Raw genomic sequence first — 15,055 nt, forward strand, 5'->3', positions numbered from 1 at the left:
TTAAAGTTTATTCTGGGACTAATAGCTTGTATTTGCATGTATATTCATTATTGTGAAGGTGAGCGTGCTCTGGACACAAAGAACTGGGTAGGACTGCCAACAGAAAGGATGTTCAGTATACCCTACAGAGACGACTACACAGTCTTGAGGACTGGAATAACAGAATTGACATGAAGTTTAATAATGGAAAACATAGGGGCATGCACTTAGACATTTGTGAAAAGGGGTTTTTATTATGGACTGTAAATGAGAGAAAAATAGAAGGAGTTGCCTGTATTAGTCACTCATCCAAACCATCAGTGAGATTTGGTCATATGAAAAGTAAATTGGCTGTAGGAGAAAAGGTCATTTTGGAAGAATTGAGGAGAGACTCCCTCCACTGCCAAGACTGGCAATACTATGTGAAAAACTGCTACATGTTCCATGTCAGCTATGCACAAGAAAGCCGAATTAAAATTGTACCTAGTGCAGAAAATTTCAAGTTACAGAGGCTCTGTGTTATAGGAGGAGACTAACAAAACTTATTGATAGGCTAGACAAGTTGAGAGTGTCTATGACTACTACCTATAAATATATTATAGGTTTGAGTACAAGGGAAAGAGAAATGCCTAACTGAAATAGTGTATGGCACAAGGACAGGTGCTTACCAGCTGATCTTGAAAGTGTCCAGGCTGAGAGTTAGGAGCTTTCTAACACAGGAATAGGGCAGCTCTGGTCCAACCCTCCAGCACAAATTGCAGGAAAACAATAGATTTAATATTAGACGGATGTAGTTGTGATTATGGAAAGGGTTATATGAGTATTTGCTCCTGCAACAGCAAAGTACTGCCTTCAAAACACAAGATCTGTGCCAGTCCCGTGGCCTAAAGATCCAAAAGTTTACCTCCTTAGCAGACCAGATTGCAATATGCAGATCTGAGAAAGCTTTAAGCATCCTGGCCAATGTACCTCAGCATCCCAGATACAGCAGAAGAGGCTCCATGCGAATTAATGCACCTCACCTTACTGAAGAGCAGAGCTCTTCTGACATCTAGCATCACTACTAGCAAAAGGAGCAAGTAATTACAGAAGAACGTTACTTGGCAGAGACAGTCAGTATTGAACTCCATATGCTGAAAGAAAATTGCTCACTCAGTCTTGGCAATACAGGACTTATGTCTTCATTGTTGTGTTTAAAAAGACAACAATCTGACTTCATGTGTCTGACCACTGTGCCTACCCAAAGCTTACTGCTGGATTTATGGCCTTATTCCTGACTGCTCTGGTTAATGAACTACTTGAAGATCTCTCCACACAAGAGCTATACCTTAGAGCAAGTTGGTGGTGTGCAGCAGCAGAGAGACCAAGGAAACAAGCAGTTATTGTTCCTGATAATGGAATGGTTTGAACAGTGGATTTAAAAACTTGCACAAAATGTGACAACTGAGACCGGAAAAATTCTCGTTGAATGTTAAGCATTGTCCAGTGTTTTCCATATGTAAAAGTAATAACAGCACTGTCAATTTACACAAAGCTTTCAGCCACACAGTGTCATGCTGAGGGTCTGCACTCAAGATGTGTGCCTGGCACCTTGTACCTGTGCAGTGCTTTTGATCCTCTGAAACATCTCCATGCAAGGCACTAGAAAAAACCCAGGTAATAAAGGCACTGTTACCAAAAGTCACTACTTTCACCACAAACATATTTATTTACTTGGATCGCCACAAATGCTCCTGCCATACGTGCTGGGCTTCCGTTCAGTAAAAACGAAACACAACCCTGACAACTAATCAATAGCAGAGACGGTCTCTTTGCTTTCTTCCCCATCCCCACTCCGGCCAGCTTATTAGTGAATAATAAACCATCTCACGGGATGACAAACGTCGTGCCAGTGGCCCTCCTTCCTCGCCGCCCCTTGGGACCCGCTCTGCTTTCGTTCACCCATCAGCGTTATCCCCGCACGCTTTTCAGCGGTACCCACCACCCGCCCGGCCCGGCCCCCCGCCGCGCCGGGCTCTCCCCACCCGCTCCCCGCGGGGGCGGCCCCGCCGTGCGGGCGGTCGCTGCCGCCACCGCTCGCCCTGCCCGCCGAGCGAGGAGAAGCCCCTCACCTCCCCTCCGGTCCCGGGGGAGGGGGCTGCCATCACGTGTGCTTCCTCCCCTTTCTCTCCCTCCTCCTCCCCCTCCGCGGCGGCGGCAGCAGTAGCAGCAGCCGCCTCGGCTCCGCTCCCTTTGTTGCAGGCGGAGCGGCGGCGCTGCCGGGCGCCGCGCACAAAGGAGCGCGGCCGGGGCCAGGCGGCCCCGCCGGCGGCCAGGAGCGGAGGCGGCCGCCGCACCGCTGGGCTGCAAGGGACGCGCTGCACCTCCGGGGCCAGCCCTGCCCGCGGCCGGGCAGCGGCGGAGGCGGCGGCGGTGGGTCTCTGCGGCCGCCGCGGCGGGGATGCTGAAGGTGTGCTCCGGCGCGGCGGAGAAAGGACGGTCCCGCCCGGGCGGCGCCGCGGGCTCCGGTTGATGCTGCGGGCCTGCCGCCGCCGCCATCCCGCTGCCGCCGCCGCTGCTCCTCGGCCGCCCCTCGTCATGCTGGGAGAGAACCCGGCCGCCGCCCGACCGCTCCTGCGAGCGGGACCCCCCATGGCGCTGTGCTACACCTCGGCCCTCCTGGTGCTCGCCCTCTCCGCCCTGCCCGCCGGCCGCGCCTCCCACCCCCTGCCCGGCTCCGAGTGCCAGGGCGGCGGCAAGGGGAAAGGCATCAACTGCTCAGGTAATGCCCCGTCGGATTCCGCGCACCACCCGGCTCCGCGCCCACCCGTGCGGGCGACCCACGCGTGCACGTGGGGGGCTGAGCGCGCCCCCCCCGGCTCCTCCCGGCCCGTCCCGACGGGCGGTGGAAAACAAAGGAGAAGCGCCCGCCCCGGCCCCGGGTGCGGCGGACCGGCGCCCCGGCCGGCGGGGAGATCCCCCTCCCCGGGAGCGGGGGAAGCCCCCTCTCCAGCGGCTCCCCCGTCGAAAGGACGGAGTTTGCTGCTGTCTCTCGGCTTTTGTTGTTCCCCTCCGCCCTCCCGCCGCCGTGCCGGCAGGTGCGCACCGGCAGCCCGGGGCGCCGCCCGCAGCCGCCCCGTGCCCCCCGCCGCCCCGTCCTGCCGGGGGCAGAGGGCGAAGAGCCGGCAGGCAGCCGTGAGCCCAAGCCCTTACGGCGCTCATACGGGCTCCTTCTTCGGTCTCTGTTCGTGTGGGCAGCCCAGACCCCAAAGCCGGGGTAGCCTCACCATCCGTCCTGCTGCCGGTTGCTGTGTGGATTAACTCGGGATGAGGTTAGACAGCAGCTTTTTAGGCATTTTTTCCTGCTTTGGTTGCATGACAGGAGAATCCTTTATTATGTCTGCCCAGCCTATGCGTAAGTATATGCTGGTATAGTACAGTTTCAGTGTAGGTGAATTGGTCTGGCATGGCAGTGGCACGTTTACTTATATCTTGAGGGATACGGTGCTTTTAAAGTAGAACAAAGTAAATGCATACAATAGAAAGTTTACGGTTTGTTAGAAAGACTTGTTTTTTCTTCTAAAACTAATAGTTAGAAAAGGTAATTTGTTTATTTTTGCTCTCAAAAATTGCTGTCTATGCCTCTTACTGAGGCATAGTTCTAAACTGATAGGTTTATTCCACTGCAAGGATCGCCGGCGAGAGCCGCACAAAGTGCCTTCTCCAAGGTGATGAACGTTTCTTGCCCTGTGCTCAGAGCACTCCCATTGTCTTCGGCGGGAGTCGGAAGGCAATTTCCACACTGGAAAAGCTCTTGCTACCTCCCAGGCTAGGGTCCCCAAACTGTGTAACAGCTTTCAAGAAATGAGTGAATGGAATAGTGATTTTCCTCCCAATTCTGTTTTATAATACGGATAATGCTGCTAAAGCAGACTGTCAAATTCACAGACCAGCAAACTGTGGCAAAATGATTTTGCAATATAATAAATCTAACTGCTCTTCACTCTTGATATGCTCATTTCTTCTTCATTTTAGCTAGTTTAGATATCTACTGTGTTAGCATGTGATACCACAATGCTACTGTTTTACTGCTGCCTTTTGCATTCTGTTTGTATGAATATCATGGTTATTTTTAAAGAGAGGTTAATAGGTTAATGTGTCACTGGTGTTAGCGGCTTACCCATCAGAGCCATGTGGGTCATTAGACCACAGCATGTTCATAAATCAGTGAGATTAAATATGGAAGGCTATTGAAATATATGAGGAAGTTTCTAACATACTGTGGAATGCACGGATACTGTTATTTAGAAACCATCACGGAAAGAGGGCTTTCCAACCTGGAATTAGAAAACCGTATGCTGTATCGAAGGCATTCAGAATTATTTGGTTCTGCTAAAAATAGGCAGAAGCGAATATATGTGCTATATATGTACGTATGGCAGGTACTATTTTTAGTGTAGCTACAAAAATATGGAAGGAAAATTTCATTTAAAAATACAGTAGTCAGATTCTGCTATGTGTTAATTGTTTCATGCAAGACAGCAGTGTTTCAGTTCTCAACATTAATTTCAAAAGAACTAATATCAACACCTACTATCTGGGACAGATTTTCCCCTCACTTAGTTCTGTATAGCTTCATTAACTTTTACTGGATAAGCTACTCCTTGCAAAAGATGAGTTTCCTATACTTAGCTGGGGCCAGACGTTGACTTTAGCACCTTCACCAGTGGATTGCTACAATGTACATTGCTATTTATACTGAAAGTTAAACTGAAAACCACTATCATTACTTTTTCTTCAAACATTTGGACTCTCTGAATTACTTCGCATACACAGAGAAAAAAAATTCTCTCTGCTGTTATATTTTCATTTTAATATTTGCATCATGTTGACCTGCTGCTCTGGAACAGTTTCTTATACTTTCTGTAATGGTTCGTGAGCTTGTAAAATTGTATCATCACTAGATTAGGTAGCTACCTTTATTTTTTTACTTTTAGGAAATGCTGAACTCCTCACTTTTATTCCTCCAGAGTATACGATTTAAGAAAAAGTTTGCTGGTGGTAGACAGAGACAGACAACAGGAAAAGTAAGATAGCCTTTTCAGCCTTGATTGTGCCCCTTTGGCACAGGCATTGCAGCTCGGTCTTTTGTTAAATTATGATATAATTGCATCATCCAAGGCCAGAGCATATAATCAAGTGATTAGAACAGGAAACAGAGAATTAAGACATATCTGAAGTTAATGACGATGTGGAATTGAATGTGTCTGTTCATCTGTCAGTCCAAATTATTGCTAAGCTAGGAGAATGAAATAGCCCCATTTTACCCAGAATGGGGTAAAAAACAAGTTGGTGTCTCTGGAAAAGGGCATCTTAGGAGTGATGTTTTAGAGAGGTTATTATATTCCCAGCACTACCTGTAGTCACCTTCTGTAACATTTCTGATATTCACTGGCTATCCATGAGCAGGGTGACGTGATGCTTGCTTCTCTGCTCAGGCTATAAGATAGTCATGTCCTTAGTAAAGACTGTGAACTGCAGGGGGTTATTAAGCATCTGGAGTGTAAAGGTAAGTATAAAATGTAGTCAGCTCATGAGCTCTTAATCTGCTGGCACTCTCCAGAGAAACACACTGCATGTGGGCATCTTCAGTTTTGATTTCAGTCTGGTTGAATCTCTGGTGTGAGATGTGCTCCGGTCACACGTGTGGCAGCCACCGGGGTTGCAATTTGATGGTAAGTGACCACACTCTGAGGATTTTGGTGAGAGGTACACAGACTTGACAAGAGAGATAGCTCAGTGCATTGGTTCGGATTTGTGCACCTGGGATTTTGAATAACATTGGTAAGCCTTTCAGTTTGCTGCTCCTTCATGTAATAAACTATGCTTGTTTGGAATGATTCCACTCAACTGCTATGAGTCTCACAGGCCATATGCTGCCCTTGGTTTCTTAAATTCTCTTTGAGTGAAGTGACTAAAGACAAAATTGGTTCAAGATAGATTACTGAAGACTGAATGAGGTCAAGGAAAAATTAAGGACACCTTCTCTTCCACAGAGTTCCTCTTCTTTTTGTTTGCACAATCATAACGTGTCTGAAATAGTTTGTAGATAAAAGTAGATGGAAATTACCAATTAGGGAGAGGGAAAGGGATGCAGGGACAAAGGAAAATATCCATCCAGTGATAGGGTCACGGCTGAATGTATGATGGGCTGTTTATTGAGCATGGAAGTACAAGCGCTCAAAAAACTTGTAAATTTTCAGAGAGAAGAGCAGAGAAAGCTATAGTGGAGCCATGCTTCACCATATACACATTATCTTAACTTTCAATACACTTTAGAGAAATGGTTTCTGCCCTGATGAAACTCATGGAGTAAATTAGACAAACAGAGAGTATGGAAACATTAGAAAAAAACAGACGTGAAGCAGAGAACATGGTGAGCCAACATGAGTACAACAAGCACAAGCAAAACTTACATGTTTTCATATTTTAAAATGTGATAGGATGAGAAGGGAGGGGTAGACATCCTCGGTAGAATGAAAGCATCTGGAGGCTGGACAAAGAGCAGGTCCTGAAGAGGGAATGGGAGTGGAAGTTGTTAACTGGTACATGAACAGAAAAGAGTAAGGAAGCAGCATGAGAAAAGATACACAGCCAAGAGTAGGAGCAACTCACAGAGGATGGACAAGAGTGGCAAGAACTGGCTACATCGTATGCCTCTGTTTTAAAGCATGCCTTTTTCCCTTGTGTGAACAGAGTTTAGAGGAAGAAGGGTTGGGAAGGGCACAGAAGGTTAGCAAGGCGAGCAACAGGAGATCCAGTTTAAATGCAGATAAGGCAGGAACGTCCAGAATCATAAGCCTGTGTAGTGCAACAACAGAAGAGAAAAGTTACATCAATTATTGATTGTTGCACACACCCAAAGAGGGAGCAGTGCATTTTAAGTATGGCTACTGTCACTGGAGTTACATATGTTACCATAGAAAAATAATACCTCTTTTTGTCTCATCCTTGTTCTTGTCTATTTTCCACTAGTGATGAATGTTGTCTCGGTCAGAATTTGCAAGTCGCTTTCCTCAGCATCTCCTGCTGGGGTTCTTGTTGCCTACATCCTCGATGTGCAGCAAAGGCTGCTTGATTAAGGACTCTGTTTCCATTACTTTGTTAGATGTCATCAAGTCTGTTCTCCAGACCCCGTATCAGGGATCCAGTGGCTGGATATCATTGCTAGCAGAAGAGGCATAGCAGACACATTTCCAGAAAAATATTACCTGCTCAAGCCTTATCTGTATAGCACGTTGGTGTGGTGTATGTAATGTGTTCATACCTGCTATATCCAAGGACTAGAAACGAAGAACGTATCTTCTTCATTCTGTGTGCAGGTTACCAGTAGTGCGCTCTTGTTCGGTGCTTGATGGCTGGCGGGGATGGTGGAGAATGGCAAAATCTGAGGTCACTGCAGCCAAACCAAAGCAGGGGAGTTCTTGGAATACCTTGCATCATCAGGAAACTATCTCTGCTTGAGCATTGCATTTGCCTTTGCTAACTCTCCTTCCTTCCAAAAGGGTTTGACAGTGGCAGAGAGAGATAAGGAGAATTTTTAAAGTGTCAAAAACCTAAATGAACAAGAATATGGTTGGATTAGAAACACAACATTTGGGGCACAAGGTCTGAATGCCTAGGGAAACAGTTTCTTTGGAAGACAATAATTCAGTCACCTTTGCAAGGGTTTATTTCTCAGAGGCATCTAAGATATATCAGCATGGAGGAGAAAATATGCTTTCAAAAATGCTATCTATATTTATTGGCAAATTACAGTTTTAGGGTTCAAGCCAGGATGAACTTTCTTTACTTTAAGGCATGTTACGTATTATGTATGAGTTGTTGTAGCTGAAAACTTCACCTTTTTCTTTGGGATAAGAAGAGTTCTAAAGCTACTCCTGTCTACTACATCTATACTGTGAGGTGAAGACCTGAGTTTATAAGTGGGTTGGCCAAAATGAGTTTTATATACGCTCTTTCTCACTCTAGGCTTGTGTGTTGTGTGAAGCTTGGGTCCAGACTGTCCCCACTGTGACAGGGAAAAACTATTGAAATATATGAGGAAGTTTCTAACATACTGTGGAATGCACAGATACTGTTATTTAGAAACCATCACGGAAAGAGAGCATGGAGCTCCCTTGGCCCTGCCTGTGCCCAATCCATGTGGCAGAGGTGAACACGGATTTGGGAGGCTACAAACCTCAGGCACTGCCAGTCTCTGGAGGCTGGCCTTAGTTTCTGCCTGGGCTCAGTGGAGACTCTGAACCAGAATGAGATGTGGCCTCAAGACTGGCTTTCATCCATGCTTATCAGCTGGAACAGACATACCCTTTGTGGGTTTTGTGAAGATTAAGTGAAGGAGGGTTTGTTTGTTTTTTTTTTTGTTTTTGGTATATCATTCTAAGTTACACAAGGCCAAACCAATTTGGGCTAAAGATACAAAGGCACATTGGCAAGAATGTAAAGGTGGAGGGTGGAAGAGGGGTAGAGGTTCAGGTAAACTACCCTAACTGTTTCGAGAAGCACACATCTTTTTATGTTTGCATGGATAAACTTGATCTGAAATGCTAGATGGGACTAGAGTAATTGGTTATTTTATCTAAGATACTATGACTTATGTTCCCATAAATGGATTGTAACAGTCAAGACAAATAAACTGTGATAGGTGTTTGTGCTGATCGAACTTCTGAAGTAAATGATCTGGACTCAGTGAGGTTACATTTCAATTTGAGAAACTATCGTAAGGCATGAATATAAATCAACTATGAGTAAAAAGTATGAACAATGATTAAAAAGAGAAATTAAAACTCAGACAGTAATATGCACATATTTGTTTCCTTTTAGTGTAATTACCTATACATGAAATGTCCTTGCAGTACAGATTCTCATGCTGATTAAAGAGCCGAAAGGTAATGAAATAAAATTGAAAGTGTCAGAATAGCAGCAAATAATCTCGCAACAGGTGTCACTCCATCATTGTCACTAGTGGGAACTGGTAGTGTGATGAAGCCATTGAGGCTTGACTAGAGGGACTGGATCAAGTCCAATTTCTTCATAATTTTTTGAAAAGGGGAAAAGAGGAGCTATGTTTGTTGTGGAAAATATTGCCAAGAAAGCATTATTTCGGTACCAAAACCTCTCTGGTAATTCCTGTTAAAAGGAAAACAAGAAGTGTGTTTAATAAGAGCAGTCTGGCCCTTTTTTTGGTGCTGATGTAAGGATAAGGATTTTGCACTTCAAGTCTTCTGGTTTTCTTCTAGAGTTTACAGTAGGGTGGATAAAGGTTAATGTTTATTTGGACTTGAAAAAAAAGAATCTGTGGTCAAGTTCTTTGAGTAGAGATGTACAACAGCAGAGAATCCCAGGTATCGAGAGGAAGCTCAATTTACCATTTTCCTATGAAGAGATGATCACGTTCCACCATTGATCCCTCAGTTGAAAGTGCTTGTGACTCTTCCAGCCTGTGGTCAGACTTCGGCGAGTGTCCACAAAGCACGTAGTGGCAGTAGATCCCAGAATAATTGTATCTGTAACATTTGGGGAAGAAAAAATACTGAGCAGCAGGCTGTGCAAAAAAAAAAACTGTTCTTCTCGGTCTAGACTACTATGTATCCGCCTTGATAAGTTCCTACAGATGCTGTGGCATGAAAGTGGAGATAGAGGACATTTTGGTGTTTTTGAGGTGAAAGCCTGTCTTTTTTTAAAGCAGTCTGTACTATTCAATAAAGCTGAAGACCAAGGAAGTTCATTGTAAATTACTCTTACAAAAAATCATTCTATCCCAAGAATAGCTTTAGATAATAAGAAGATTATAATTAAATGATGTGCTGTAAACTAAATAGCCCTCTCTAATCTAATTGCTGTAGTTTATTTGTAGATCATCTTTAGATCATCTTGAAATTCTAACAATTCAGAAATACAGAGAAATACAGGAAGAAAAAGGGAAAGAGTGTGAGAGGGTGGAGTTGCATTTTGTGTAGCTCCTAAGTGTGTAGAGAAGGGCTTGTTCGATTAAATCAATCCATAGTAAATTTCATTTTATTAAACCATTTCTTGGCAAAATGGATTGTCTTTGTGTGATATTTTTGGTCCAAAAAAGTATAAGAAGATACAGACAAAATCTGGTTAGGAGTAAGATTAGCCATCAAAATTGTGATCTCATTAAATTACATTTTCCTGGAGAACCTTAAATCTGCCCCTCTGTCTTGATGAACAGCTACAGTCTATCTTTAGTTCTAGTGTAATCCACAGATGACTTCAAGGGGATCTGAGAGCAGAACTGCTTTATCTTGTATTATTAAGTAGATATCTAGTGGTGCCATTAATTGTTTAAATAGTTGGGATTTCTGGCTCGTGCGTTCTTAAATTTATTTATTTGTTTATTTTTAAAAATCAAAATGTCAGGTCAGTTTTTCCCCTTAAGGATTCTTACCAGGAAACTTCTGTGTTCTTTGGAGTGGGGATCAGGAAGCCAGTGGACCTCTTTGCTAGAAGACTGCCTGCAAGACATGAAGAGTGCCTAGAAGACTTCTGTTCTTGCTGGTCCAGTTGCATCCCCAGACCTGGCTGGGTGGGAGCTGCGTGACTGACCAGGCTCTGAGTTCATTTGCATATATATTGCTGATGCGAATTTCTCTCTTAAAGAGAGCAATTTAATGTTACACTGATATCAATGCTCAATTTTTTTAAGTTGCTCTAAAACTGCCTCATTGATCATAATGTGGTTTGTGAGGAGGCGGTGTTTGACTAGCAAATCGGGATTTATTTTAGGTTAATTTAAATTCTCATTACAGTAGACAATTTCTGAGGACTGAAAAGACAGGACTTTTCTGATAATAGATTATGTGTTACAGCAACAATGTTTAAAGGATCTGATTCAAAATAAAATTAAATCCTTCTAATACCTCTCTTTTGAGGTATTAGAAAAAAAATAAATTTAGTTACAATTACAGTCTTGAAACACTCACATTATATAACCGTGTACAAGCTGGCAGGATCTTCATCCATGCTTCAAAAATAGTGTTAATTAAGACCAGCAGGAAAACATGTGAAAATGAAAGGGAAGAAAATAGGGAACAAGACAGAACTATCAGTAATTTTTCTGAAGGAACCCACTACTCTTGGTAGCTGCCAGTTCCTCCCCTAGCCCATTTCTACCAGGCTGAGACCTCACCATTCTCTTGTATGTCTTAAATAGGTGCAAAACTCTGCTTTCATAAGATGCATAGAGCATCCTGTGGGGCGCCGCTGGGGAAGAGGACATGTACGATGTTCTTGGCAGACAGACAAAAGGGTGTTCAGCACATGAAATGGTTCTTCTCAGTTCTGGTCTGGAGGCCAAAACCTACTGAAATCTGGCTCTGCCTGGCGGTAAAGCCTTTGTAGGCAGCCCCATCCCAGCTGCCTGGCTTGCTGGCTTCCTCTAGGAAGTGCCCTGGGGCATCTCCTCTGCCTCACACCCGTCTCACAGGATCAGTGTGGAAGCAGATGGAGGAGTGGGGGTGGCGAGGCGAACAAGAGAGCTGGGTCTGTGCAAACTCTGGTTAATCTGCCCTTGATGAGCGTAGCGTGTTCAAGATGAACATCAAATGCTCAACCTTAGGAGCTCCAGTTGCTTCACCCCAGGTCCAGCCCTGTTTATTTTGAAGGCTGGCACATTTTCATCCAGCTTCAGGAGTCTGACACATTTCAGTGTTCACCTACTGCTGACCAAAAAGTCCTGCTTTAAGAAGCACTTCACTGGTCTCAGTTACTAACTCATGTGAGCACTGTATATGACAAAGGAAGAAGAAACACATAGCCCACAATGAAATCATGCTGTCACATCTCCTTTTGTATGACTATAGAAAAACCTTCTATAAACACACATTGCAGCAGTGGGTGAGAAAGTGCTCCCTGCAGCATACAGAGGAGTTAGTTGCACCTTACGAGAGTTTTACTTGTTCTCCTATTCAGAGACTGTTTCCCATATGGTTTCACATATAGACTACAAAGAATGAGTGATTAGATAAACATCATTTGCAGAAGTTGACAAATTTCCTCTAGAATTTTAATACAAACAAGAATCTTCACAAATGCAATGTAAAAGCTCGAGATCTGTGCTAACTAAAGGTGTCAGTGCAGGAAAAGCCTCAAGTAGACTAGGCATTCAAAATGAGAACTTTTGAAAATATAAGTTTTAATCCCTAAGTTCTCCATAAAATAAAAGACTAAGTTATAAAGTCTGTAGCTGGTTGAGAGAGACATCTCAAACAGTCTTTCCAAGAGGTGTTTCCATAGAAAGTGTGATTAAAAGCTGTGTCTGGGTAGCAGTTTGTTGCTTTAAAACTCAGGGAAGCATTCATCTAATTAAATGTTTACATTTTGCTAATTAGTATTGACTCTGATTGTGTGTTGCCTTTATCTGATCCCCCTGGGAGAGGCAGAGGTCAGTGCATTGCGCCGAATGGGCTCTCTGGGGCAGAGGACAGCAGCAGAAAATCCTCAGAAAGGCTGAAGAAAGGAACACCCCCTGAGCGATACTGCCATGGGTAGTGGTGGGGAGATAGACTGTTACTTTCCTAAAGTACCATAACCCTCCTGCAGCTTTTCCTTCATTTTCCATCTCTCATGGAAGTTTACCTAGACAAATCTGAGAGGCAGACTTGCTTTTTCACTGCCTTGATTGGAAGTATAATTTTATGGAAGTATCATTTCAAGGTTATAAAAGTGAAAATAAAATAGGCAGGCTCCTATTGAGGTTATAGACATTTTTTTCTCATATAAAACATGGGTTGAGAAGGCAGTTTATTTCATTGTGTTTTTTCTGTGTTTAACTGCAAAGGATGTCCTTTGCTTGCTTAGATGTTTACATCTATAAAGAATGTCTTTGTGAAAATAGTTATATACATTTGAAATGTGCAAAATTTGTTCTGAGCTGTAAGAAATACTCTTTTTCACGTCTGAAACTAGTGGCTATGGTAGGGATGAAACAAGAATTTTGGCTAGAAAACACACAAAGAACAGCTGCTTATTGTTCTTTTTCTTTTTCTTTTTCTTTTTCTTTTTCTTTTTCTTTTTCTTTTTCTTTTTCTTTTTCTTTTTCTTTTTCTTTTTCTTTTTCTTTTTCTTTTTCTTTTTCTTTTTCTTTTTCTTTTTCTTTTTCTTTTTCTTTTTTTTTTGTGAGAATAGGCTTATCATTCTCTCTATGCTCTTTATTAAACCCTCTGTCTGTAATATAGAAGAGTTATCCAGGTGAGAGAACACAACCTCCGCATTTGCAAGTGATATTCATGCTGCTGGCTGAGCAAACAAAGAGGATCACTGGAACCAGACTCCGAATTTGAGTGTTTTGGGTGATTTATATACCAGATGGTAAATGCAGTCCAATGTAAAAAATTAGTCTGGGAGCAGGGAATCAATCATCCAGCACACTGATCAGCAAAGGGATTTGGGTGTTATAGCAGAAAAATTAACAAGCTGGCAATCCAGTCCAGAGCAGCATTAAAGCAAAAAGATACTACACTGTAGTAGAACTCCTCACCCAAAAGACAAAAGAGATGAACATTCTGCTTTATTAGATACTTGATAAACCTAATCTAAAGTAGTGTATTAGATACTTAAGCCCTAATATTATTCAAACATAATGATTAAAAAGTTCAGTATAACATTCTGGAAATCAGAGTTGATTTAGGAAAGTGAAGTTTTTCACTGCTTTCACATTTGTTTCACAAATACACAGGCTCTTCTCTCATAGGAATTATTTATTAGTATTCTATATTATAGTAATAGATATTTCTATCCTATTTGAAGTCACAGTACAGTGCATTCAGAACTACCTAATGAAAGATTATAGGATACCAATACTAGCTTTATGCCATAAGTATATCTTTCTGTAAAAATCTTGAAAATGTATCCTTAGCCCCTTTCAGTCACTCAGGCTACAAGAGATCAGAATAGTGTCACCACCAAAAGTTCTTCATGACTTTCCTCTGAATTTTCATGGGAAGCCATTGATTCTCCAACTAGAAAAAAATAAGGTGGCTCCTGTGCTCAGTTTCCACTTTTTAAGTTTTTTGTGTGAGTGTTTTATTTTTGTTGTTGTTGGTGGTGGTGGTTGGGTTTTTTTTATGCTAAGGGTTAGGTGTGGGTTGGGGTCTTTGGGAAATGACACAATCTACAGACTGCTTCTACAGGGATGAAGGGCAGCAGCAGGGTCTGGCCATGCTGGTATGGGGCCAGTTGACAGAGGTGGCAAATCTAGCTATGAGTGCCCTCTCAAGCCTGAAGCATCAAAGTTAATTCTATGACTGCAGGTAGCTGAAAGAAGTAGGTGGGAAAATATCTCTTTTCTACTGTGGAAAGCTACCCATAACTACTCTTGTGTGTCTTCTGGGAGTAACCACTTTTATTTCTGAAAAAAGCCAAGGAGACAGGCAACCTTAATACCATACTGTCCTCTGATTTTGGCCCTTTTTTTTTTCATGGGGTTGAGGATTGGTAGGTTACTGAGCAGCCGGTGAAACACACAACAAAAATCTCCAGTGTCCCTGTACATCATGAAAATGTAATCCCTAAATTGTTTTTCACTTACTTATCACGTCCTGCTTGGGTTTTGTTAGTTGGTTGGTGTCATTATTATTATTATTTTAAATGGTTCCTGGAGAAAGATTTGTACAAACACAGGGGAAAGGAGCTGATGGTCTGACTCCCTAAACAGTAGAGTGAAGCCCACTATCTAAGAAGTTTTTCCAGAAATGCTAACTAGTGCTTAACATCAACAAGAGCTCCTAGATGATGGTTCCCCTGAAAAACAGATTTCTCTATGAACAGAGTAAGCAGTAAGAACCTGCAAATATTAGTTTCATGCAGTTCTACAGATTACAGATGTAGAAACAATGATTTTCTGTAGGCCTGCAGGAGCTGCAGCCAAGTCCATACCAAAGAGATGGACTCAGTTGCCTACATTTCTCTGAGCCACAAAGACATATATTTGCCTTAAAATTAGGCAGAGCATGTGGAAGTAGTTTCTGATGCAGTGCTGGATTATACTTACACATCTCCAGTGCTAATCAGC

General features: G+C 43.1%; 1 protein-coding gene across 1 annotated transcript in view; it reads left to right on the plus strand.

Moving 5' to 3' along the window:
* The first annotated feature begins 2,085 nt into the window (after window positions 1-2,085).
* TMEFF1 (transmembrane protein with EGF like and two follistatin like domains 1) overlaps window positions 2,086-15,055 on the plus strand; it is a 124,463-nt gene continuing 111,493 nt past the window's right edge. The window contains exon 1 of the mRNA XM_065052941.1: window positions 2,086-2,740. Coding sequence (XP_064909013.1) covers window positions 2,491-2,740 — 250 coding nt within the window. The 5' untranslated portion in view covers window positions 2,086-2,490. The remainder of the gene's footprint in view (window positions 2,741-15,055) is intronic.

The sequence above is a fragment of the Columba livia genome, chromosome 2 (genome assembly GCF_036013475.1).
Source record: "Columba livia isolate bColLiv1 breed racing homer chromosome 2, bColLiv1.pat.W.v2, whole genome shotgun sequence".
In the NCBI taxonomy this organism is placed as follows: Eukaryota; Metazoa; Chordata; class Aves; order Columbiformes; family Columbidae; genus Columba; species Columba livia.